General features: G+C 46.3%; 1 protein-coding gene across 2 annotated transcripts in view; it reads left to right on the top strand.

Moving 5' to 3' along the window:
- The window catches only part of EXOC3 (exocyst complex component 3), a 127,379-nt gene that overhangs the window by 43,049 nt on the left and 56,558 nt on the right, over positions 1–27,772 (top strand). The window contains exons 7-9 of one of the 2 annotated variants that reach the window (XM_033929702.1): positions 7,476–7,586; positions 18,095–18,245; positions 27,080–27,202. In XM_033929702.1, coding sequence (XP_033785593.1) covers positions 7,476–7,586; positions 18,095–18,245; positions 27,080–27,202 — 385 coding nt within the window. The remainder of the gene's footprint in view (positions 1–7,475; positions 7,587–18,094; positions 18,246–27,079; positions 27,203–27,772) is intronic. The other variant, XM_033929704.1, reaches the window with a different exon arrangement.

Raw genomic sequence — 27,772 nt, 5'->3', positions numbered from 1 at the left:
AAGAGAGCCTGTTAAAATAGAGACCAAAACATTAGATATTTGTGCATGAAAGCTCTTGGTGTCAGTTTTGGTTCTAGTTGAGCAGCTGGAAGGAAGAGGAGAAAGGAGGGAGACTGGGCCAAAATAACACTGTATGGCAGGGGTGTCCAAACCGTGGCCTGACAAGGTGTTTTGTGTGGCCCAGCTTGAAATTAGTGCTGCCCAATTCAAATCTATTCACCAATTCACTTGGTGAATCGATTTGTTTCCTTAAAAAATCGGACTCACCAATTGTGAGTCCTGAGTCTCCTCTCCTAATGCAGTAGTGGTGGTGAACAGGCTGCTTCTGGCCTGCCTGCCGGGGCCTTCCCTCTGCCGCATCACTGATAACGTCACTGATGACATGGCAGAGGGAAGCCCTGGTGGGCAGGCCGTTTTAGGAGTCCCAAAAGTTGCGGTCTCACCGGGAGGGGAGGGGGGGTTCGATCGGGAAGTGCTGCACAGGGGGATGGGAGAGAGAGATGAAAAACTTCTGCACAGGGGGGTAGGAGGGAAGAAGGAATGGAATTCCCTTTTCACCCACCGAATCTTGCCGTGCCGGCCTTGTCAGAATCAAATCTTATTGTGGTTTCATCATCCTTTCACCTCTTCCCTTCCCCTGTGTCACCAACTTTTCTTCCTCTCCTCCCCTGTATTCCAAGGTTTGCTTCTTCTGGTCACAGTATTGGCAGCAATTCCCGCATGCTACCTGCAGCTGACCTGGAAGACTCTCCGCGGCAGAGGGGAGACTTCCGGGTTAGCGGCAGGCAGCATGTGAGAGTTGCTGCTGATACTGTGACTCAAAGAAGCAAATTTTGGAATACAGGGGAGGAGAGGAAGAAAAGTTGGTGACGCAGGGGAAGGGAAAAGGTGAAAGGAACTTCAGGAAGGAAAGTTGGTGGCACAGGGAGAGGGAAGAGGTAAGAGGAAGGAAAGTTGGTGGCATGGGGGAGAGGCAAGAAGAGGTAAGAGGAAGGAAAATTGGTGGCACAAGGAGAAAAGAGGGAGGATGAAATTGCAAATAATGGCGGGGAGGAAGGAAGAGATGGTGCATGGAGGGGGATAGAGAGATTTGACACAGGGTACAAGGCAGAGAGAGAGAGAGATGGTAGACAGTGGGAAAGAAAAAGAATTGTTGGATATGACAATGGAAGGGAAGGTACAGAGACGAAAGATAAATGGTGAGCACAGAGAAAGAAGAAAACATCAAATCGGCAGGAGACCCCCGCTATGATGAGGCTCTCCTCTGAAAAGGCTCACCGTAGCTGTAATAGAAATGAATGGGAGAACCAGGCTTCCACTGTTGGCGGCGCATGTGGAAGATCGTTCAGTCAGGGTAAGGATTACTGCATTCTTTAGCAACTCTCCGGACCAGCATAGGGTTAATCTTACAAGCGAGTATATATCTCATCATGACCAGCAGGTGGAGACTGAGACAAAACTTTGGAACTGTACATATCATCTGCCCCCCCCCCCCAATTACCTCAGTCTTCTCTCAGTCTCCAGCAGGTGTGGGGAGCCGCCAAGACCTATCCCCCTTCTGATCAGTGATCGTCAAGGTGAGAACTACCGCCGAATGGTCTGAAAGGAAGGTGTCATCAATGGAGACCTTATCTACCCGCGATAAAAGAGCGTGCGACACCAGAACGTAATCCAGACGAGAGTACAGAGTGTGGGGGTTAGAATAAAACGTGTACTCCCTGTCAAAAGGATGAAGTGTTCTCCACGTATCCACCACCGTAAGATGTTCGCAGAGGAAGTTCACCCCCCGCTGATGGAAATCTCGGGGGCACAGCTTGGCAGGAGAGCAGTCCGGAGTAGGGTCAGCGGTAACATTAAAATCCACCCCAACAATCAATTGATATGTGGGAAATTGAGCATATGTGTGGAAATTGAGCATAAAGATTACAAAATAAAAGCTGAAAACCCCAGAGCTCCCCCCAGGACCAGGACATAACGGCCCTCCTTATCCTGAATGGTCTTATGGATATGGAAAGGCAATTGTTTATGAACAAGAATCGCCACCCCCCCGTTGTCTGCTATTATAGGCAGAGTATCTCACATCTCCCACCCAGTCTCTATGCAGCTTCTCATGCTCAGCAACTGACAAGTGGGTTTCTTGGAGGAACGCCACATCCGCATGACGCTGCCAAAGCCAAGTAAGAATTTTCTTACGCTTTATGGGGGAATGTATACCGTCAACATTAAATGTATCAGTTATCAAATTAACCATAGCTACTAAGCAAAAAGAGCCACCACTGCATCCAAAGGGTGAGGAAAATCAAACAGTCCAAGGAGCAGACCCCCCAGCTAGGTCCGACTCCAGAGGATGGCAATGGAGAAAATGACATGGCTCCTGCAGTCCCCCGGTCCTTCTTCTGCTAGATCCCCCCCATCCCTCTGACCCACTAACCAGCCAGCAACTACAATCACACTACACACAAACATCCATGCTTTCCCCCCTCCCCTCCCCACCCGAAAGTCCACCCCAGGACATTCATATCCCTTGTTCCAGAAAGAAACCACCTGCACCCACCCATCCAGCACCTCCCGAACCCAAAAGATGTGTAAAAAGAGAAGGAGAGAACTCCCTCACCCACCCTCTCAAGCCCCCGGGGCCACAAGGGATGCCCGCAGACCAGCCCAGAAATAACTAACAAAAAGAAGCCAGTCCTCCCCCCTAATAAGAAAGGGGCATGGCCAGATTGCTCCCCCCAATCAGCAGTCCCCGGTGCCATGCGGCCAATAGTGGCCTTTTGGTTCCCCTCGGATCATATCCCATAGTCCCCCGCCCTAGCCAGCCCCTGCAGTACTGATGCCCAAAGGTCCAAGACTCTCTCCCACCCACAGAACCCAAGGTGCCCCAAGAATCATAAATCCCCCCCAGAATCATAAATCCCCCCCCTCTGAGCAAGGGTAACTGGAAGGAAGATAGGAGAGCCCAAGGCCGAATATAGTATGGCTTATGCCCCAAAGCAACATATTAAGCATACAGATAGAAAGCAGGTCCGCACAGCTCCGATATTGCAGCCGGGCTGTCAGCTGAACACACAAAGTCTCAGAGGCCAACATGGCCGGTAAGGTGATCTAGCACACAACAGTCCCAAGCTATCCAAAGAATAATAAAGAACCTCATCCACCCCAAGAGTGGAGAGAAAGAAAGAGAAAAGAGACAGCTAAAAGAGTAGGTGGAAACAGAAAAGAGGACAACCTGATCCAGAAGGCAGGCAGGCCACCACATCCTCAAGCAGGATCAACTGTAAGTCTAGGTAGAAGCTCGCACGCCGATGTGATTGAGAAAGTATGGGCAGGAAAGAAAGAGAGAGAGTAAAAAGAAGCAGAAACCAAGAAGGCCCCCATTCCAAAGAAGGGGAAAGAAAGAGGGAGACAAGAAAGATAGCAAAAACAGATGCAGAGAAATCAACAAGGGAGAGAAAAGAGAAGCCATGCCGGGCAGGGTGATCAATCGGTCCGCAGGCAGCACAGAGCAGGTCCCGGTCTCACAAGGCTGGGCACCAGTCAGGGATCAAAGGCTTCGGCGTCCGCGGTGATTAGGATGTCAGCTCTGCAGGCCCTCCAGAAAGACGCGATTCTCCTCCGGCGAGGAAAAATAGAGAGCCCTGTTTTCGTGGTGTACTCATAGTTTTGCGGGATATTGCAAGGCGAAGAGCAGCTGCCGTTGGTAAAGTTGAGTGCAGTAAGGCGCCATCGCTCTCCGCTGCTCAGATACACGTGGGGAGTAATCCTGAAAGATCAAAAGCCACTAGCCCTAATAAGAAAGGCCCCCTTTCACTTTGTAGCAGGCCATAAGCCAATGCTTGTCGGCAAAGTTAAGAACGCGGGCTATGACCGGCCTCGGTCAACCATCTCTGTCATAGCGTACTCCCAGCCGATGGACCCGTTCGATTAACAAAGGGTGGTCTCCCCGCTCCATGCCGACTTCCTTTGGCAGCCACGTGGACACCAGGACCCGCAAGTCCGCTTCCGTGAGCGATTCTGGCAGCCCAGTGAGCCTGATATTATTACAGCGGCTCCGATTCTCCATGTCCTCAGCTTGATTCTCCAGCCAGTGAACCATCTCAGCCAGAGTTTGGACTCCTGCCTCTAATGCCCCCGTACTATCCTCCTGCGCAAATACCCTGTCCTCCACCTGCTGCAATCGCACGGCCTGCCTTTCCAAGGTGTCCTTGATCCCGTCTATGGTGGTCTGGAGATGGGTCAGTTTGTCATTAAATAAGGTGGTAAGGTAGATTTTCAGTTCCTCAATCGCATCTGTCGGCATAGTGATTGTTGGGCTGTTCAGGGCCCGCGCAGGAGGTGTTGATGCCGCCATCTTAGCGGGGGTGGAAGGGCCTCTTGGAAACCGAGCAGGTTTCGAGGCTCGGGCCGGCATACCTCAGGAAACACGCCGGAAAGATTAGGCAGTCAGCCCACAGAGAACCTCGTAAGGAATAAAGGGCTGGGGACCCGCAGGGCAAAAACAGAATAAGAAAAAGCCGATTAAAGAGCACTGGGGTCAGGAGAGGTGCTGAGACCTGTCTGCTTAGGTGAAGTGCATCACGTGACCCCCCACCCTGCGAACATTTTGTACATAATTCAATTACTCCTTCATATAACATCATTGCAGGAGACATAAACTTACACTTAGATGAAGAGGACAATCCAGAAGCAAAAGATTTTAAAAACTTTCTATCTTTGCTTAATTATAATCTCCCTCTAACCACACAAACGCATGAAAAAGGCCATCATCTAGATGTGGTAGCCATGTCCACAAAGGAGATTCTAGAACTGTGTCCAACACTGGTCTTCATACCTGAAGAAGGATATAACACTGCTGGAGAGGGTGCAGAGGCGAGCGACGAAGCTAGTAAAAGGTATGGAGAACTTGAGCTACATGGATGCCAGTCTTCTCGGTTGAGGAGTTCAGTGTCTAGGTCACTCAGCTCAGGGCACCTGGTCCATGGAGGAGGCGTCCTGGTTGATCAATGTTCTGGAAACCAGAGCCATCCGTCTGGTGCTATTAGCCTTCCTCTCCTTCTTGACGGGCAAATCGGTCCGGGTTCTGTCAGACATTGCCAAGACAGTGACCTATGTCAATAGTCAGGAGGGCACTAAGAGCACTCAGGTGGCACAGGAGGTGCCTTTGCTCATGCTCTGGGCAGAGTCTCACCTTCAGGACATTTCAGCCTTCCACATAGCTGGAGTAGAGAATGTTTAAGCGGACTTTCTCAGTCGTCACATGTTAGATCTCGGAGAGTGGTGTCTAAGCCATGTGGCCTTTCAGTTGATAGTGCAATCTTGGAGTTAGCCCCTAATGCACCTCATGGCCACAGGAGTCAATGCCAAAACTCCCCGCTTCTTCAGTCATTGCAGAGACGGTCAGGCTTAGGGTCTGGATGCTCTGGTTCAACCATGGCCAACGGAAGAATTGTTGTATGTGTTCCCTCCGTGACCATTAGTGGGCAGAGTTCTTCTTCGCATAGTTTGACATCCGGACCTTGTGGTTCTGGTGGCTCCGAATTGGCCCAGGCGCCTGTGTTACGCGGATCTGGTGAGGCATCTGGTGTCGGATCCTCTTCCTCTATTTCTTTCGCATGATCTTCTGACTCAGTGCTCCATTCCCATGTTCAAGTTCTTGCAGGATGGCCTGGACAGGGGCCTGGCTTGGTCTTCTCTCAAGGTTCAGCTTGCAGCCCTTTGTGGGTTATTACAGGGTCAGCGTCTGACTGCCATTCCTGATGTCGTTCACTTCGGGGTGCCAAGTTCTCTCTTGGGATTTGGATCTGGTCCTGTCCAGGCTTGTGCGCCCCCCGTTTGAGCTTTTGGGTCCCTGCACGTTAAAGGACCTTACTCTTAAGGCGGTCTTCTTGGTGGCTATTACTTCTGCTAGATGTGTTTCGGAGCTGCAGGTTCTCAATTGTAGGTCTCCCTTCCTTGAGTTTTCTGGGGAGCGGGTAGTGTTGAGGCCTGTGCCTTCTTTTCTGCCAAAGATAGTTTCTCTTTTTCATGTCAATCAGTCTGTGGTCCTCCCGGTCCTGGGTGGTCAGGCAGGTTCTTCTGAGCAGAGATAGTTGCGCAAATTGAATTTTGGTTGGGTCCTTCGTGCCTACTTGCGGAGGACCCAGGAGATCAGGAAATCTTTTTGTCCTTATAGTGGGTCCTTGTAGGGGGGATAGCGCTTCCAAGGCTACCATTGCGCGTTGAATCAAGGAGACTATTGCTTCCGCTTATTTTCTTCAGAAAAAGACTGTTCTGGAATTTCTCAAAGCTCATTCCACTCGGGGTCAGGCAGCTTCTTGGGCTGAATCTACGCTGATGCCTCCTGTGGATATTTGTACAGTAGCAGTCTGTTCTTCTCTACATTCTTTTGTCAGACACTACCGTGTGGACGTTCAGGTGCGTCGAAACGTGGTGTTCGGTGAGTGTGTTCTAGTATTGGTCCTTCGGGGGTCCCACCCATGATGGGAACTGCTTTGGTACGTCCCGCTTGTAACATTAACACTATGCTGGTCTGGAGAATTGCTAAAGAAGGAGAAATTAGGTTCTTACCTGCTAATTTACTTTCTTTTAGCCTCTCCAGACCAGCATAGGATCCCACCTTGTCTACTGTCATGTTTTTGCATGCAGATTTTCATTTTTTGGTCAGATTCTAGTATTTTTCTAGGGCCGGGGAGATTAAGAACAGTGGCTGTGGCTTGGCTGGCGTAGCTGGCGAGCTGTGGGGACCTTTGCTATTTGCATTTGTTCCTTTGCATTTTCCAACAGCATTTCTGTTTTTATTTGTTGATACTCCTGTTCAGAGTCCTGTTTGTTTCTGTATACAGTTCTTAATTCTGCTTGGTTATTCGGCAGACTGAGGTAATTAGGGAGGGGTCACATGATATGTACAGTTCTAAAGTTTTGTCTCAGTATTCACCTGCTGGTCATGGTGAGATATATACCCGCTTGTAAGATTAACCCTATGCTGGTCTGAGAGACTAAAAGAAAGTAAATTAGCAGGTAAGAACCTAATTTCTCCTTTTTGGGCTCTTCTCCACAGTGTCCCTTTAATGAAGATTTATTATTAGATACGTACATCTTCTGTATTAGTGATTGCAAATTTGGGACCTGCTCGACCCTTTTTTTTTTTTTGCTCATCAGCTAGCGTTAGTGCGGCCCCAGGCAAATGTTTTTCTTTCAGTGCTGCCCAGGGAAGCCAAAAGGTTGGATACCCCTGCTGTATGGCCTGCCCCTTTTTAATGGGCTGATTTTGCTGATGCAAGAATAGCAATACTGAAAGGGAGACAGATTGATTTTCTCATTCTTCTTTTTCTGCTCTGCTTCTTAGTTCCTGCTGGAGGCTGAGAGATATCCCGGTGCATTAGATACGCTGGTCATGAGCCTGTAGCTATGTGTGGTATGGTTCTTTGAATAAGGCCCCATAAATTCCACAGTATGAAAATACGGTGTTATTTCAGATACAAAGAAGAAGCACAGTCATATAAAGAAGAGCACTTGAGGAATCGTCAACATCCAGCCTGCTATGTCCAGTACATGATTGCAATCATCAACAATTGCCAGACATTCAAGTAAGTGCTTCCCTTATAGAAGAAAAACTCAGAAGCAAGACCTCTGCCAGTGAAAACCTAGAAGATCAGAACCATACCGTATAGAGAGATAAGGAATCAAACTGGCTGCATGTCTGTAAAATCCATGTCTGTGTTTCTCACACCTGTCCTGGGGGCTGCTCAGGTTTTCAGGATATAAACATAACAGCATTTGTATACCGCAAAACCACGAGGATCCTTGCAGTTAACAATTTTTTTAAAAAGCTGAACATCAGGCAGGTGAATTACAAAAAATATGAAATGGTCAGTTAGAAAAATTTATTGTACAAATTGGTTTTTAACTGCTTTCTAAAGTTCAAATACGAAGTAGAAGTAAGAAATAGTTGACGAAGAACAGAGTCCCAAGTAGCTGCTTGATATGAAAGCAGTCTGTTGTGAAATCTGACTGATGGAAAATTGAACATTGTAGAAATACATGAAGAGCGTCGAAAACTAGAAAAGTTAAACTGATCCACCTAATACCCTGGGGCCATACCAAGTGCCACCTTATAGCATAAACATCCAAACTTAAACAACACTCTTGCCACAATAGGAAGCTAGTACAACTCAGTGTAATATGGGGTTATATAATCTGCTTTTTTAATCTAAAAATTAAGAGTACTGTGGTATTTTGTATCAAACGCCAGTGATAGTCATTTTTTTTGAAGATCCCCCAAATATACAATGTTACAGTAACTGAGTATTCCCAAAACAAGTGATTGGACTACTAGTCTAAATAAATAAGGCCTAATGGTACGAAGCTTCCATAACATTAAATAAGGGAAAGTTATTCCATTTAAATCAAATTTTCCTCTTTGCATTTAAATGGAAAAGCTAGAAAGAATCTGGTTTTCTCTGAATTTAGTTTGAGTTTATAATCCTTCATCCACTCTGCTACCGTTGCTATTATTGATGATAATGTTTGTAAAATATTCGAGAAGTGAGAATGTAGCGGAAGTACGATAAATCCCTAACTAGATCCCAAGTAGTAAAACAGATTTTATTCTGTTTATCCTAGGAATAAGCAGTGGATTTCCCAAAGCCATCTCGAATAATGGTCTATGGACTTCTCTTTTAGGAAATTATCTAAACCTTTTTTTAAACCCTGCTAAGCTAACTGATTTCTGTTTCTGTGGGGCAATAATGTGGTTTTGTTTTAAACATTCTGGCAAACCCAGTGGGTTAAAATCAATCTATGGCAGTGATTCAAAAACCTGTCCTGGGGGCTCCCCAGCCAGTCAGGTTTCAGGATATCCACAGTGAATAGTCATGAGAAAGATTTGCATGTAGTGGAGGCAGTGCATGCAAAACTCACTCCTGTCACTGTGTGTGCCTCCCCTGCCTGGACCTTCCCCATTCCCTGTACTTTGAATGAAAATCAGCAGGAAGGATGCCCACTCCCTCCTGCCTCAGCCCCCCAACCCACCCCTGTACCTCTTTTCTGAAGAAGACAGCAGGAGGGATGCCCAGTCCCTCCTCCCGCAGGCCCGCCTCTCCAAAATTGCGGGCCTTCCCCTTCCCGATGCATCCTGGGATGCACAGGCAAGGGCCTAAGGCCATAACTGGCTCATTCACCTAAGTCCCCAGGGGAAGGGCCTGAGACGTACAAGTCAATCAGAGCATTAGGCCTTATCCCAGGTTGCACTTGGTAGGGGGCCTAAGGCCCAGATTGGCTCAGATGCTTAAGGCCCCTCACAAGGGGTGTTGGTGCATGCTGTGATACATGGGGAGGGGCCTAAGGTCCTTATTGGCTCAGATGCCCAAGACCCCTCCCCCTTAGACCTGTCTGTTTTTTTCAGGTTGTTCTTAGCCGTCACCAAATTTTGTGCATGCCTTTGTAATAGGCCATCGATCATGGCAGAGTTGGAGAATGTACGAATGCATGGATCGGATCCACAAATTAGGTCGTCACTAAACCAGCCCAACTGATTTAGTGACGATCGTTAGATGATCGGACACTTTAGCGCAAGCACATCAAACTCAAAGGCTGACATGGGCCAAATAAACAAGGTTTAAGTTTAAGTGGGCTGCTAAAAAGAAAAAATGTCATTTTTCATAGAGACTTAGGTTTATTCCGAAAATTACAGTATAAAAAAAGAACAAGAGCAACAATAAAATTAATGTTTTCTTCTTGACACTTGGCTTCTCTTCTCTGCTACTATTTTTCCTATTTCGGAGGAAATCTTGTCCGCAGTGAAATCTTTTAAAACTGAGGTGGGGGTGTGGATGAGGTCAGATGTCTGATCGCTATGCTCCTCTCCTCCCTGCGATTGATAGTATAAATTTAGGGGTATTTCTGAATAAATAACTTTTCAAATGGCATCAACTCGGCAAACAAAGATAGATGCTGCTTTTGGAGGGTCTGATGGAGGGAAACGGTTGAAGCCAGATCCTGCCTCTCCATCAAATGTCCATCTACCTTCGGAATCCTCATCAGAAGTTTTAGAACATGGCTGAGCTAAATAGCATGAAGACACTGATAACACTGCACAACAATTTTTTGGTTAAGTCTTGATTCCTGAAAAGTTTTTGGTGATTATGACAGGTACCAACTTGGTATGCTCAAATATGGTTTTGGTTTTACTGCATCACGTAAGAACTATGAGAAATAGACATTTTTATGTTTACTGACAATAAAATATATAGTCAAGTTTACGTTTCGCACAAGCGACTAAATGAAACAGAATTAAAAGTGTTTTGCTCCCGAGTTTCTTTTATATTCAGTGTCTGGTGCATCACGTTGTAGCATCCAACAATAGTCGGCAAGCATTGACGGATTCCAATTGCCCTGGTATCGTTTCTCCATCGTAGCTATGTCTTGATGAAACCTTTCACCGTGCTCGTCACTCACAGCACCGAGATTTGCGGGGAAGAAGTCCAAGTGTGAATGGAGGAAATGAATCTTGAGTGACATATTGCACTTCATTCTCTTGTATGCTTTGAGAAGTTTGTCTACCAGCTGAATGTAGTTTGGGGCTCTGTAATTGCCCAGAAAATTGTCAACAACGTCTTTCAAGGCTTTCCAGCCAATTTTTTCCGGCCCAACTAACAGATCTTCAAATCGCTTGTCACTCATAACATGTCTGATCTGGGGGCCAACAAAAATACCCTCTTTGATCTTGGCATCAGTTATTCTTGGGAACATCTGTCTTAAATAACGAAAACCTTCCCCTTCCTTGTTCATTGCTTTCACAAAATTCTTCATGAGTCCCAGTTTAATGTGAAGAGGAGGCAAAAATATCTTTGTCGGGTCAACAAGCGATTCATGTGCTACATTTTTCTGTCCTGGAACTAACTTTTTACGGAGTGGCCAGTTCTTTCTAGAATAGTGCGACTCTCTGTCTCGGCTGTCCCATTCGCAGATGAAACAGCAGTACGTTGTATAGCCAAGCTGCAGTCCTAGTAACAGAGCAACGACTTTGAGGTCTCCACAGATATTCCAGTTATACCTGGTATACTGGACATACTTTAGTAACATTTCCATATTCTCATATGTTTCTTTCATATGTGCTGCATAGCCAACAGGTACTGAAGGATAAACGTTGCCATTGTGCAACAGAACAGCTTTCAGGCTTAACATTGACGAATCAATGAAAAGACGCCACTCTTCCGGGTTGTGATCACAACCAAAGACCGAGAACAATCCTTCAATGTCACAACAGAAACAGAGACTGTCGACTTGTGCAAAAAATTTGGTTATATCATGATGCCGGTCTCGAAACACAGAAATTTTCGTACCTGGTGATAGCAAACACCATTCCTGCAGTCTCGAACCTAGCAGCTCAGCTTTTGCTTTTGACAGACCCAAATCTCTGACCAAATCGTTCAATTCGGACTGTGTTATCAGATGTGGATCGCCTGATGAGGATGGTTCAAAATCCGGGTCAATGTCACTGTTAGAACCCTGCACTGCAGTTTCTTCATCTGGTTCGTCTAAGGTCCAATCCTCTGGTGGTTTCGGAACTGGAAGACTGTCATCATGTGGCATGGGTCTCATTGCTGAAGGCAGATTAGGATATTCAATTGACTTCTTGTTTTTGGCAGAGAAACCAGACACATTAGTCAAACAGAAATAACAGTCCGTCACATGGTCTTTCTGTTCTCGCCATATCATCGGAACAGCAAATGGCATCGTCTTTCGAGTACCTCTGAGCCAGGCTCTCAGACTAACAGCACATGTCGCACAGCAAATGTGAGGCGCCCATTGCTTGTCTTGATCACCTATTTTGCAGCCAAAATACAGATGATAGGCAGTCATCGAACGTCTCTGAGGCGTAAGTGTATATTCCCCACAGATATAGCAGAATGTGTCGCGGCTGTTACGACACCGACGAGACATATTGCCCGACACCAAAACGTCTATAGCATCAAGCTTACTTACTGTTATATTGCTACAGCTACTATACTACTATACTTTACTATACTGATACTATATACACACACGGACTATCTATATTAACCAAATGAGCAGGATCGGTGTATGGAAGCCACCATTATAGCATGGTGAGACAGCGCAAGCTCGTTCAGACCTGCCCAGACATGCCCAGGATGTCATCTTCCATAAAACAGCTTCCAACCTGGCTAGATTTTATGCATGGACATACCCAGGCGGCACAAACCGTTGTTGATAAGACACTTATGGGAGAAAAAATTGTTTGCATCCAAATATAAGAAAAAATCACGACAAAATTGAAGATTTCTCTGAAATGGTACGTGATGGGCAATTTTTGATGTAATATTCATGATCAGCACCCAAAATTCTATAAGAAACACCCAGCAGTGTTCAGGAAGCAAAAACTTTGTTGTGCAGTGTAACAGATACTAATGCTAAGGTGACAAGTGTGAAGGAATAGGTTGCTAATATTTCACAGCAACTTGCTGTATGCATGACTCGGATGGACTCTGTGGAGCAAAGAATGACAGGTCTGCAAGGAAAAATAAATGACTGCAGTAAGGATCATAAAAAGTTCTGCAATTAAACAAAGACTTGGAGAATTTAAGTAACCGTTTTAGAAGAAATAATATTCGGGTATTGGGATTGCAAGAGGGGACTGAGGAGTCGGACCCGGTTAAATTTGTGGAAAACTTTATCCCCAAACTGTTGGCTTTGAATTTTTCAGCTCCATTTGAGATAGAGCAGGCACATTGGATCCCAGGGAAGGTATCTAATAAGTCTAGCGGTCCAAGTCCTTTTATCTTCAGAGTATTGAGGTTTAATCAGGCTTTTGAAATATTACGTGCCGCTAAGGAAAATAAGTTTTTACAATGGCAGGAGAGGAAAATTTCATTAGTCCTGGATTTTGCCAAGCGCACAACTGATCAAAGAAAGCAGATGCTGGCCTTAAGGCCACAACTAAAGCAGCTTGGAGCCAGATACTGGCATTTTTACGCCTCAGTAATGTGGGTTGCTTTAAACAATAAAACGCTGCATTTTGAATCCTGTGATGCTTTAAAAGAATATATTGAGCAACAGCAGCAGCAGGACATAACCATTAATTGCTCAAGATTCCATAACGGCCTAACTGTAAATATGTAAACGCTCAATTGTACCATCAAAAATAATCTCAACAACAATGACTTTAAATGGATTGATGGTATAAAAATGATTAATTTATTGGGTGAATATAAGTGAATGCCAGTATTCTGTTTGTTTTTGTTTTTTTTATAAATCTTTATTCATTTTCAAACTTAAAACAGTGCATATAGGAATACATATAGAATATTTGAAAAACAGCACTTACATCTTTCAATCAAATACATGAAAATTATTTTCACCTTCTCCCTTAATCAATGTAATCAAGAAAACCAAACAATATTACTTCCATATTTTTCAGACAACAATCCCCCTATACTATATCTCTCCCTCCCCCCCCCACTCTCCTCCCTGGATGTGGAAATTATAACCATAAGTACAGGGAAACACCATTCAATTAGAATCAATAAAATTAGTCAATGGACCCCATACCCATTTAAACCATTTGTTACCCCCTTGCTCAAAAATCATTTTTTTGTATCTGTAACATAAACATAACAAATGCCACCAGAAAGTAAAATGTAATCGGTCACAGTTTTTCCAATTTTTGTAATCATTTGGATGGCTACCCCAGTCATAATACCCAATAATCTAATTCTGGATCTGATAGGAGACTTATTTCCTTTCATAAGTGTAAATAACTGCTCGTACCGATAAGTAGTTCCAAACATAGAAATAATTTCATATGCAAATTTTTGAGTATTTTCAAACCTGGCTGGCAAATATTTGTAAAATTCAAGCAAGCCAACTTCGTACTGGATCTCAATTACTTGCATATGCATATGATTAGGTACTGATTCTTTATTTATTGAGAAAATCGAAGAAAACATAGAAAACTTGTCTTCCAAATATTTAAAATCTGTAAATCTTGTTTCAAACTCAGTTCTAAGACTTAAAATTTTTTTCTGCGTATTTTTGATATGATTCAATTTCACCTAAACTTGATTTGTTTATGTTGCATGTCGGAAAGTGCATTAAATCTTTATTTTTCAACTGCTTTTCCCAAAGAACTAGCTTATATTGGAATGCTTTAACTTGATCACACATGTTCGTAATGATCTGATGTTTTCCTTGCAGTTTTTAAATTTAAATCATTTAGGTGTGTTGTTATATCAACCATGAAGGATAAAACTTGTAACCATACTAGATCAGAAAACAACCTTGTGTCTTGATTTTTAGTTATTAAAAACTGACATATTTCTTCCTTCAAGTCACAAAATTGTTTAAGGATCTTGGAGCAGGATAGCCAACGTACCTCAGTAAAGTAGGACAAACTGGAATATTTGCTTTCTAATTCACTTAAAACCTTATGAAATTGATAATTTATTGACAAATGTCAAAATACTTCTTGATGCATAAGATGAATCTTGGATCCGTCATAAGTTTCACTTTGTTTTCTTCACAGTAATGCCACAAAACTGTTGGTTTTTCTGGCCATTGAAGGAGCTCCATCTGTAGCTACAGAAGTTATTTTTGACAGAGGTGGGTTCCTTTTACAAAGGTGTGCTAGCGGTTTTAGCTCACGCTAGCCTCTACCGCCTCCTTTTAAGCAGGCGGTAATTTTTTGGCTAGCGCGCACTATAGCACACGCTAATCTTGTGCATGCACTAAAAACGCTAGTGCACCTTTGTAAAAGGAGCCCTCTGTCTACAATTCTAGATGGAGTATAATAAAATATTAAAATCTCATACAGGATGACTCAAACAGAACCAGTGCACATTACATTACAGTGGTGCCTCGCATAACGGACGCCTCGCACAGCGAACGCTGCGCACAACGAACTTTATGTCTTGATTCGTACAACGAACTTCGTTTCACACAACGAAGTCGCCCGAGCTGCATCCTTCCGCGCAGGCACTGCGCTTAACTGCCCTCTCTCCGCCTGGCTCCCTCTTGCCCCCCCCCGACTCCCCGACACGATCGGGGCAAGAGGGAGCCCAAGCCCTCTTGCCCCCCCGACTCCCCGACACGATCGGGGCAAGAGGGAGCCCAAGCCCTCTTGCCCCCCCGACTCCCCGACACGATCGGGGCAAGAGGGAGCTCAAGCCCTCTTGCCCCCCCGACTCCCTGACACGATCGGGGCAAGAGGGAGCCCAAGCCCTCTTGCCCCCCCGACTCCCCGACACGATCGGGGCAAGAGGGAGCTCAAGCCCTCTTGCCCCCCCGACTCCCCGACACGATCGGGGCAAGAGGGAGCCCAAGCCCTCTTGCCCCCCCGACTCCCCGACACGATCGGGGCAAGAGGGAGCTCAAGCCCTCTTGCCCCCCCGACTCCCCGACACGATCGGGGCAAGAGGGAGCCCAAGCCCTCTTGCCCCCCCGACTCCCCGACACGATCGGGCCAGGAGGGAGCCCAAGTCCTCCTGGCCACGGCGACCCCCTAACCCCACCCTGCACTACATTACGGGCAGGAGGGATCCCAGGCCCTCCTGCCCTCGACGCAAACCCCCCCTCCCCCCAACGACCGCCCCCCCCCAAGAACCTCCGACCGCCCCCCAGCCGACCCGCGACCCCCCTGGCCGACCCCCACGACACCCCCAACCCCCTTCCCCGTACCTTTCTGTAGTTGGCCGGACAGACGGGAGCCAAACCCGCCTGTCCGGCAGGCAGCCAACGACGGAATGAGGCCGGATTGGCCCATCCGTCCCAAAGCTCCGCCTACTGGTGGGGCCTAAGGCGCCTGGGCCAATCAGAATAGGCCCGGGAGCCTTAGGTCCCTCCTGGGGGCGGTGCCTGAGGCACATGGGCCCAACCCGACCATGTGCCTCAGGCCCTGCCCCCAGGAGGGACCTAAGGCTCCCGGGCCTATTCTGATTGGCCCAGGCGCCTTAGGCCCCACCAGTAGGCGGAGCTTTGGGACGGATGGGCCAATCCGGCCTCATTCCGTCGTTGGCTGCCTGCCGGACAGGCGGGTTTGGCTCCCGTCTGTCCGGCCAACTACAGAAAGGTACGGGGAAGGGGGTTGGGGGTGTCGTGGGGGTCGGCCAGGGGGGTCGCGGGTCGGCTGGGGGGGCGGTCGGAGGTTCTTGGGGGGGGGGGCGGTCGTTGGGGGGAGGGGGGGTTTGCGTCGAGGGCAGGAGGGCCTGGGATCCCTCCTGCCCGTAATGTAGTGCAGGGTGGGGTTAGGGGGTCGCCGTGGCCAGGAGGACTTGGGCTCCCTCCTGGCCCGATATTGTCGGGGAGTTGGGGAATCGGCGGGGCAAGAGGGCTTGGGCTCCCTCTTGCCCCGATCGTGTCGGGGAGTCGGGGGGGCAAGAGGGCTTGGGCTCCCTCTTGCCCCGATCGTGTCGGGGAGTCGGGGGGGCAAGAGGGCTTGGGCTCCCTCTTGCCCCGATCGTGTCGGGGAGTCGGGGGGGGGCAAGAGGGCTTGGGCTCCCTCTTGCCCCGATCGTGTCGGGGAGTCGGGGGGCAAGAGGGCTTGGGCTCCCTCTTGCCCCGATCGTGTCGGGGAGTCGGGGGGGGGGGCAAGAGGGCTTGGGCTCCCTCTTGCCCCGATCGTGTCGGGGAGTCGGGGGGGCAAGAGGGCTTGGGCTCCCTCTTGCCCCGATCGTGTCGGGGGGTCGGGGGGCCAGAGGGCTTGGGCTCCCTCTTGCCCCGATCGTGTCGGGGAGTCGGGGGGGCAAGAGGGCTTGAGCTCCCTCTTGCCCCGATCGTGTCGGGGGTGCCAGGGACCACACGGAGTCACCCACCGTACCACCCGATTCGGGTAAGCGCAGGTATCGGTGGGTGGCTTATTTGCGGGGGGGTGCCTTATTTTACATTTTTTTCTAAAAGGGGGGGGCTGTCTTATTTGATGGCCCTGCCTTATCATCGGGGAAACACGGTAGAAAAAAAAAAAAAATGAACAGTTAAGTCCCAGTTTTTGCCGCTGAGACTCTGCCCTCTCTCACTGTAAAATTAGACTCTACTTAGTCTGTCTTTAAATTTAAAAAATGTGTGTTGTTTTAAAAAACAATTATGTTTTTAGATGTATCTAAATAAAAATAATAACCAAAAATTTATCTTTTTTTATGTCATCTTAGCATATTTTATGCTGCAGAACGAATTATTTTTTTTTACATGTATTCTTATGGGAAAACGCGTTTCACATAACGAACGTTTCGCATAACAAACTTGCTCCTGGAACCAATTAAGTTCGTTGTGTGAGGCACCACTGTACTTGAAACAGATTGTATAGCTTTAAACCAGTACCTCAGCTAACAGCTTCTCAGATATCAAAAGCTTGCAGAAAACATCCAATTCCCTTAATGATCTTAGAGAGGATGGCAGTGCATTACAAAGTTTTGGCCCAGCAATGGAAAAAAATTGAAGTTCTGCATTTCTCCAAAAGGACTAAGTGAAAAGATGAAAGGTTAAACCCCCTCCCCTCTTTTACAAAACCATGAAAGTGTGTTTTTTTAGTGCAAGCTGGCGTGCTGAATGTTCTGCGCTGCTCCTGACACTCATAGAGTTCTATGAGCGTTGGGAGCAGTGCAGAGCATTCAGTTTGCCGGCCTGCGCTAAGTACTTCTGCAGTTTTGTAAAAGCAGGAGGGGGGGGGGGTGGTAAGTAAATTAACTAAGGCAGAACACTTGAAGCTGCATGGCTGCTGCAAATGCTTTTTGGCTATCTATATTGAAACTTTATATTGAATTGTAATTTTGACTGGTAACCAATACAGTTTAACTAGGATAGGAGAAATATGATCACATTTAGATAAACCAAAAATAATATGTGCCATGGCATTTTGTGCATTTGTGAAGATTTCAGTGTTTTCTTAGGAATCCCAAGCAACAAACTATTGCAATCTCAAAGTGAGGAGTTTAAAGTTTAGCACGCTTAAGTAGCCTCCCAAATGTCTGATCAGTCCAATTATGTTTATAACTTAGTTTCATTCTTGTCTTCTTGTAATTTAATTTTAAAATTAATAAAATTATGAAGCTGAGTCTTACAGATTGAAGTTTATCTTATTTCACAGAGAATCTATCATCAGTCTAAAGAGGAAGTATTTAAGGAATGACATGGAAGAGGGAATGTTAACCAACCATTCAAATATGGATATGATCTTGGAAACCATCGCCAAGGAAGGATGCCTTAGCCTGTTAGATGAAGTCTTCATGGACTTGGAGGTTTGAAGTCCTTACTCTTGTACTACTAATTCTGGGTTGAAAAAATGAGACAGGCAATTCTTTCTGTTTATGGGGGGTGAAGAATAATAGCCAAACACAGAACACAAGCAAATGTATCCCAAAACCTCAGAAGTATTATATTTCTTTAGTCATAATCCTTTGTAATATTATAAGCCAAAGAATACAAGTAATATGTGAGGCTTTGATATTGGGCACAAGATTATTGGTATTCCCTTAATTGAAAAGCATTCTGTTGGGGGGAAAAATATTTAGCAAAATCAAGTAGGAAGCTCTGTGTTGAAGGCCATAAAAAGCAAAGTACATGCTACGGTTAGAGGAGTAGTATAGCTGGAGACATACCACCTGATATTCAGAGCTATTTAGCCAGCCGGGAACATAACCACCTAAAGTACTAATATTCAGTGTGAGATGGCCGCTGAATATTAGTGGTTAGCGGCTAACGAATAGCTGGCTATCTGCAAAATTTAGACCACTGGCCGGCTGAATTGGGCTGCTCAACTTAGCTGTCCACTCCTGAATATTGACATACTATACAAAACAGCACCCATAAATTTGGCCAAAAGACTGATACTCAATCACATCATACAACATAACCTGTCATACCATCAAATCCACAGTGACTTTTTTCTCTCTTTTGCTGCTGTTAATGCTAATATATATATACTGCAATTCTTGGATTTTCAGATAGCTGTCACTCCTGCTTTCACAGCCTATATCTTCATTGATCTGCTTCAAAGATTTTTTTCTACTTCATTATTTACATTTCATATTTCAATCTTTGTCAATACTTATTAAATTTTCTTAAATAACCAATAACCAACTTTTTTGGGATCTTTTGAATCAGTGCTACACTTTCTTTGGATCTTTTGAATCAGTGCAACACTTCTCCCAACATGAATTCGTATTTCAAATCTTCAGGGTCGAGGTAATTACCAACTGTTTTCATGATGCCTACATATCTTCATCACTGTGAACATCCATTGCACAAACTAATAAAAGCAATAAACATACAAAACTAATCCCACCATCACTTCTTGCCAAAAGTTCCATTTAAACGGCTTTAGCAGGTTCAGCAATATGGTTGCCGTGTCTCTTTAGCTGCTGATTTCAAGCTGATTTCTCTTTGTGTTGGCATCCAATCCACTATCGGTATTTCCCGTCTAATCACCTCATGCTAGTGTCATAGCAGCTAAGTTTTAGGCATCCAAAAATAGACCATATATTCAATACCGGTCACCAGAAATGGCCCAGCTTTGAATATCCAGCTCAATGCCAATTCTCTTGAGTCAATTGGAAGACAGTAAGGGAGAAGAGAAGATCTCTGACCTGAATTTGATGCTATCTACTGAAACATTAACTCAGGAGAGAGCTGGCGTTTTATACATAGACTTTGTACTAAAAGGTAAAGGGCCCAGCTTGCTTTACTTTATGTATTTTCAGTGCAAAGTGACAAAAAAAAGTTGGTGATCCCATCAAAATAGGAGCATTGACCAGGTCTTATTCTATGTACACCACAAAGGTGAAAGCTCAATCTGGGAACCTCCCAAGTTATAAGAACATAAGAACATAAGAAGTTACCTCCACTGGGTCAGACCGAGGTCCATCTCGCCCAGCGGTCCGCTCCCGCGGCGGCCCATCAGGTCTGCGACCTGTGAAGTGGTTTCTGACCACTTTTATAACCTACCTCAAGTTCTATCTGTACCCCTCTATCCCTTTATCCTCCTGGAACCTATCCAAACCCTTCTTGAACCCCTGTACAGAGTTCTGGCCTATCACTTCCTCCGGAAGCGCATTCCATGTGTCCACCACCCTCTGCGTAAAAAAGAATTTTCTAGCATTTGTTCTAAACCTGTCCCCTTTCAATTTCTCCGAGTGACCCCTAGTGCTTGTGGCTCCCCTCAGTTTGAAGAATCTGTCCTTATTTACTCTCTCTATGCCCTTAAGGATTTTGAAGGTTTCTATCATGTCCCCTCTAAGTCTCCAGGGAGAACAGCCCCAGCATTTTTAACCTGTCAGCGTATGAAAAATTTTCCATACCATTTATTAGTTTAGTCGCCCTCCTCTGCACTCCCTCGAGTATCGCCATGTCCTTCTTGAGGTACGGTGACCAGTATTGAACACAGTACTCCAGGTGCGGGCGCACCATTGCGCGATACAGCGGCATGATGACTTCCTTCGTCCTGGTTGTAATACCTTTTTTGATGATGCCCAGCATTCTGTTTGCTTTCTTTGAGGCTGTCGCACATTGCGCCGATGGTTTCAGTGATGTGTCGACCATCACCCCCAGGTCCCTTTCAAGGTTACTCACCCCTAGCAGTGTTCCCCCCATTTTGTAGCTGAACATCGGGTTCTTTTTCCCTACATGCATGACCTTGCATTTTTCTACATTAAAACTCATTTGCCACTTTTTTGCCCAGTCTTCCAGTTTCGTTAGGTCCCTTTGCAGGTCTTCACAGTCTTCCGTGTTTCTAACCCTGCTGCAGAGTTTGGTGTCATCAGCAAATTTGATAACCTCACATTTTGTCCCTGCCTCCAGATCGTTAATAAATATATTGAACAGTAGAGGTCCCAGCACTGACCCCTGCGGAACTCCGCTCGTGACCCATTGCCAGTCTGAGTATTGGCCTTTTACTCCAACCCTCTGCTTCCTGCCCGCCAACCAGTGTTTGATCCATCGGTAGATATCCCCTTGCACCCCGTGGTACCACAGCTTTTTAAGTAGCCGTTCGTGAGGTACCTTGTCGAAGGCTTTTTGGAAGTCAAGGTAAATGAAGTCTATGGATTCCCCCTTATCCATCTGGCTGTTTATTCCCTCAAAGAAGTACAGCAAGTTTGTGAGGCATGACCTTCCCTTGCATGACTTCTATCTTGGTGCTAAATCTCCACAGATTGCACCTACACACCTGGTACCTGCTTGCCTTTCGGCTCCCAGACCAGGTGAAATGCACCAGCTAACACGGTCACCTCCCTTTCTTTCCAGACCTAATGAAAGTAAGTGGAGAGAAAGTGGATGCATTTGCTTAGCTGCTTCCAGGCCAGAGCAAATACAGAGATGCCAAGTTACAGGCATTAGGCATGTAACACTTGCATTTGAGCCCTTTCTCTAGGTCACACACCTAAGTACCCTCCTTATATGTATTGGCTCCCTGCTTCACACACCCAATCTGTTATCTCAGCCCCCCTTCCTCCTTCTGCAGCTCAGCATGTCTCTCTTCCCCTTTCCTGTAACAACCATGCTAGCCAACTTTGCATTTATAGCTGGCAGTGCTGAAGATATACTGCTTCCAACAGGCACATGACTTTCCCTCAGCTGTGTCTGGCCTAGAAAGCTGCACAGGAATAGAGAGGAAGGAGAAATGTTGGACATATGGCTGGTGATGAGGGGTGAAAGATGCTGCACAGGGGCCGGAGGATGAGAGAGAGAGAAATGTTGGATGAGGCAGTAGAGGGGGTGATAGAGATAGGCCCTGGATCCGTCTCTTTTCTCACTCCCTTTGCAGTGAGAGAGAGAGTGAGAGAAAGAGAGAGAGACACACATGTTGTACATGACGGTGGAGGAGAGAAAGGAAGAAATGCTATGCAGGAGTAGGGAGGGGAAAAAGAGGGAGATGGATCCAGGAGCAGAAGGGAATGAGGATGCTGTACAATGGGAGAGAGGGAAGAGAATGAGAAATGCTGGACCATAGTAGAAGGAACAGAAGAAATAACAGAGGGATAGGATGATGCTGGTTGGAGTGTAGTATGGAAGGGACAGCGAGATTTCAGGCTTTGAGGGTAGGGAGGGGGAAAAGAGGGAGCAGATGCTGGGCAGGAAGGGAGAAGCAGGGAATGGTGGCACCATATGGGGGAGGTGAGGAGGGGGTTTGGTAAAGAAATAAATGAGCAAGGAATAGTGATTACAGTGAGTATAAATATGGTTATCCCAGGACAAGCAGGCAGATATTCTCTCATATGGGTGACGTCATCGATGGAGCCCGGATGCGGACGCCTCACAAGCAGACTTGCTTTAAGAAACTCGAAGTTTCGAGTCGCCCGCACCGCGCATGCGCTACTGCTTTCCCACCCAGCACAGGGGCGTGTCTCCTCAGTTCCCAGTTTTCCGCAGAGCCGAGAAGTCTGTCTATGACTCTCTGCGTTTAACTTCGTTCACTTTGTGCCTTCTCTACAACAGCAGTTTGTGTTTTTTTCTTCACGATTTCGCTGTTTTATTTTAATTCTTTTAGTTTAAAAAAAAAAAAAATTTTCATCTTCCGTTCGTTTTCCGGGACAGGCCGCTTAGCCGCAGCCCGAGGGCTTCGACTTTGCAGTGGCTATTTTTCCGTCTGTGTCCCGGCCTGCTACGGGCTTCAAGAGGTGTAGCAAGTGTCGGCGCACGATCTCTCTTACGGACCCTCACAGAGGCATTCGTAGGTTACAGTACTTACCAGTGTTCCCTCTAAGCTGCGCTGGCATGCGCTGGCGCACAAAATATTACAACGCAGCGCACAAGTTCCTCGTCACAGCGCACACAGTGTAGAGCACAGTTCTTCAACCGCCGGTCCGCAGAAAATTCCTGCCGGTCCGCGCAGGGCCGGCAAGATGGACGTTGTTAAATTTCCTGCCCTGGTGGTTTTCGCGGAAATCTTCTGTTCCTCCCAGCCTCGGGCGATCAAGACAGGCTGCCGACGTCGGGCATTCCCTCTGAGTCTCGCCTATGCGGAAACAGGAAGTTGAAACAAAATAGGCGGGACTCAGAGAGGAAAGATCCCGACGTCTGCAGCCTGTCTTGATCGCTGCCCCTGCCGAGTCGCCGAAGAGGGCTGCGGGGAAGCTGCAAGTAGAAGGGAGATGGTCAGCGTGCGCGGTGGGGGGCAGCGTGTGGATTGGGGCCATCAGCAGCGTCTGTGCTGAAAGCCTGCCCACGTGCAGAATGCGGCGGATAGGGGCCTCCGGCTCGTCTTGGGCGGCAGGGCCTGCAGTGCAAAGCTGTTTTTGCCGGCTTGGGGGGGGGGGGGTGTCACGAATGTGCAGGGAGCCTTCAACAGTGGCTGTCTCCTCTCCTAGCAGCTCTATACTTACCAGGGCAGTGATTCACTTTGGCAACTTCCCCTTTCCTCAGAGGCGGCAACGGACCCAAGGCTGCCTAAGGAAATCACTTCTGCAGGCAAGTACTGAGAGCTGCTGGAAGGACAGGAAGCCACTGTTGGAGGCTGGAAAGCTGATGGATAAAGGGAGAGCTGCTACTGCACCTGGAGGGAGGTAGAAAGAGAGATGCTGCTGGGAGGGGAAGAGGGAAAGGGATGGGAAGAGAGCTACTGTTGGATAGGGGGGAGGAGGGAAGGGAGAAGGAAGAAAGGAAGGAAACAGCTGGCAGGGAGATTAGAGGAGGGAAAGGGGAGAGACAGGAATGAGAAAGTAGAGAGAGATTGATGCTGGAAAGGGGGTCAGCAGAGAAATGAGAGAGGGATAAAGATGCTAGATCTGGTGTAGGAGAGATAAAAATGAAGAAAGCAGTGAAGCTGGAATGAATGATGTAAAAAGGAGAGAGGAAGCACAGGCTGGATGGAAAGGGGAGAGGGGCATAGAAAGAAGTCAGATACATATGGAAGGGGGAGAGGCCAGACAGTGGATGGAACGGGCAGACGCTGGAAGGAAGAGTGGAAAGAAGATGAAAGCAGAGACCACAAAAGGTAGAAAAAAATCATTTTATTTCTATTTTGTCATTACAATATGTCAGATTTGAAATATATATCCTGCTAGAGACATAACTGGGGACTGCAAAGCCTAATACTATTCCTGTCATGTGTTGACTGCAGTATTCTGTTAGCATGATATTTCTGTGTAGCATTCTGTAATAATTTGGCTTGTTCAGTTTTCTTGATAGTAGAGGGGATATATGTGAAGGGGAGGGGAGACAGGGGTTTTGTTGGTCCTTGCTCTGAATATTTATATTTATAAAATGACAATTGTACAGAATATTGTTTCTTTTTATACTTTAATAAAATACGTTCAATATAAAATCATAACTGAGGCTTGTGCAGATGGGATCAGATGGTTTGTGGGGACCGAGCTTGCGGAGACTGGGTGAAAATGTGTTTTTATTTCGGTCTTAGTAGTTTGCCGGTCCACAAAATAATTATTTTATTTATGCCGGTCCACGGGTGTAAAAAGGTTGAAGAACACTGGACTAGAGTATGTCCCCATGAACCTACAAATCTTAAATTCAGTTCCATAACTGGCCTGGAACTTAAGCTGGCCTGATGCCTTGACAACATATTTATTTGGCTCATAACTTGCTGGCGCCCGATATTTTTAGCTCACAGTGAAAAAAGTTTGCTCACAACACCCGCCCGCTTAGAGGGAACACTGGTACTTACCGTGGCTGACTTTGGGCGAGAAGGAATTGGAAGCAGTTCTCAATCCATTCACGAGGTGGACATTAAGAGTGTGGAAGGGGGCTGTTGGGAAGTTGGTGGGCAAGGCTAGGAGGATACACTTTCTTCCTATTCTGTTTTCTCCTAATTTTCAACCGGAACAGGAGGGTAGGGTTTTCAAGAGATGGGCTAGACAGGGCCTCCAGTGCTTTGGCCAGCTTTTAGAGGGGGATGTTATTAAAGCTTTCCCTGAGGTTCAGACTCAGTTTCACTTGGAACCGGGAGATCTGTTTCCCTATCTACAGGTCAAAAATTTTATTATGAGGGCTAGAATTGCGGAGCCTACAGCAGTACAATGCTCTTCGTTTGAGCTGCTGTTGGGGGCGCCCGTGCATAGGGGTTGTATCTCGACCCTGTATCATGCTGATACGGCTAGGAAAACATCCTATATGATGGTGTGGCAGGGAGACTTGGGGACTACTTACTCCGGGGCTGAATGGGAGCAGATTTATTGCGCATTCATCATTTAGTGGTGGCGCCACAATTAGTGGAAAATGCCCTTAAACTTTAAGTGCGGTGGTACCTCATGCCAGCGCTGCTACACAAAATGAATAGTACCTGTCCCGCTACGTGTTGGAGGGGCTGTGGTCAGAAGGGCACTTTCTATTATATGTAATGGGAGTGTCCCCGGATCACTGAGTATTGGGGACAGGTATTTGATTATTTGGGTCAGCTCCTTCAGTGCCGGTGGTTGTTAGGGCGGAAACTGCACTTTTGGGGTTGATTCCAGGGGGGTGGAAGACACCCAGGACAAACTGGCCCAGTTGGCTTTTATAGTGGCCCGGTTGGTGCTGGGTTGTACAGTGCCTATGGTGCACATGATGCGGGATAAATTGAGGTGGGTATGTGAGCGATATAGACTGTCTGCCTTATTGTCCCGACTATGGCGGGAATTTGTGGATATTTGGGGACGTTTCCTGGAGGTGGAAGGTAGGCATCTACTGGGCCTGGAGGAGGGCCTGAGGGGAGATGAGTAGGGGATTGGTTGGATTTCTTTTTGAATGTTCTTTGTTCTTCTGGGTGTGGGGAGAGAGGTTTTGGTGGATGGGGTGTCTCTTTCAGCCGTATCGTGGGGGGGGGGAGGGAGGGTTTCACTGGGGGGAGGTTTCTAGGGGTGGGGGTTACTCTTGATTTCTGGAGTTTATGGAGCTGTTGATGTTTTTATACTGCCAATCTGATTATGTTTTGTGTGTTTATTTGTATCTATGCAACCTTTAAATAAAGAATTTAAAAAAAAAGTGAGTTAAAATGATTTCAACTAGAGACTGTAATTTAGTACAGCATATACCACCTCTCACATCCATTTGCAGCCTGCTCACTTTGCTGTCCATGTCCCATGTCCACAGTTCATAATATCACAGATATCCCTGACGGGAAGGGAAAGGCTACCATTTTGAAGAGGTACTTGGGCGGGGTGGGGGACATAGGAGAGCTGAGTGGCAGAGGCAAAAGGGAGTGGGCATCCTTCCTGCTGAGGATCTACATTTGCGGGGAGGGGGGGGTGTCCGGATGGCCTTGATCTTCAGGGAGAGGTCCAGGTGGCTGAGGCTGGAGAGAATGGGAATCCTTCCTGCCTCTTTTTTTTTGTTTGGGGGGGGATCACAATTTTTTTTAAAATGGGGACAGAAAAGTCTTCCTGCCCCAAACAGATGAGCGGCAGGAGGCTGCTTCGAGGCTTCCCCTGCCACTCAGCTGTTTGGGCTTCCCCTGCCAGCTCTGTACATGTGTGAAAGTCACTTTTCCAGTAAGTGGTGGGGTGGGATTACAGCCAACCTCCGTAAAACTAATTTGTATGCAAAGTCAGTCATACATGGATAGCCGTGTTAAAATCAGACAATGAATTGGCCCACAGCAACCTACTTGGCCACAGCGACCATTTTTAATACATCTGGGCCTCTTCCCTGCTGTCTTGTCTAAAAAAGATCACTACAGCAGCATGAGGTGGAGAAGAAAACAAGGAAATGCTAAATAGTTAGTCCTCATTTTGGTGCACAACAGACTAAGATACCAGGTGAAATTTGGAAGGTTAATACTTAGTGAAGTCTTTTGCAGTAATGCTATTGAACTCCACATCCTCTTCTTTCTTGTGATGGTAAGTTTTTAATATGGTTTATGTTTTATTAGATTTAATATACCACTTTTTGCTGGAAGCATCAAAGGGATGTACAGTAGTTAAAATAAAACATATAAAAAAGATAAGAAAGAAACTATAATATAATGTAGGAAAGTTAAAAACAAGAGTACAAGAAAGAATTGTTTATTGTATGCTTATTCCAGCCTTACTCCACTTAGCCATAAGGGCAGAGCTATGTTTAGCCTAGCTTCAGTTTCATGCTGGTGGCATGAAGTAGCAGTGTGTGCTATTAGCTTGCTCTGACCCGGTTACCTTTGTCTTTTCAGCAACATCTGAATGACTTGATGACCAGGAAATGGCTGGGAGGAACAAATTCTGTGGATACAATCTGTGTGACCATAGAAGATTATTTCAATGATTTTGCAAAAATTAAAAAACCTTATAAGAAGGTAATTGAACACTTAATAGTTTAAAGAAGTTTTCTAAGTCCAGATCTGTCTTCGGAAACAAGAAAGCCTAAACATTTAAAGACAGAACAGAGGCACAGAGAGCTTGAGTTGTAAAGGTGCAAGTATAAATGCTGGTTTAAATTATAGAAGAAAGCAATTAGAAATACATTTAAAAGTGTGCTGACCAGGTGTCTCACAATCGATCCTTCTGCAGTAAATGCAGCAGTCCATTCAATTCCTTTGGACTTCTGTGCATTTACTAAGACAGCATGGCTACCATGGCTTTGTAAAAGGGGTCCAGTGTCTATACTTTGTAAACATTTTGGTTTTATGTTTAAATGATTTTTATTATTCCAACAGTAAGAAGCAAATACAAACAATAGTACCAGTCAGGAAATAACATTTTCAACAATATAATCAGTTCCCCTCCCATCCCCAAGAATCCATGGCCAGTCCAACAGCTGAGAGTGGGAATAAAATCTTAAAGATTCAAAAGTCTACTGCGAGCACACGGTGTGAGGTCCTGCCAGAAGTGCTCCCACACCTGACAAAATTTTCGACCTGGGCCAA

Source organism: Geotrypetes seraphini, chromosome 2 (assembly GCF_902459505.1).
Source record: "Geotrypetes seraphini chromosome 2, aGeoSer1.1, whole genome shotgun sequence".
In the NCBI taxonomy this organism is placed as follows: Eukaryota; Metazoa; Chordata; class Amphibia; order Gymnophiona; family Dermophiidae; genus Geotrypetes; species Geotrypetes seraphini.
Note: the sequence above shows the minus strand (reverse complement) of the source record. Positions and strands in the feature narration are given on the sequence as shown.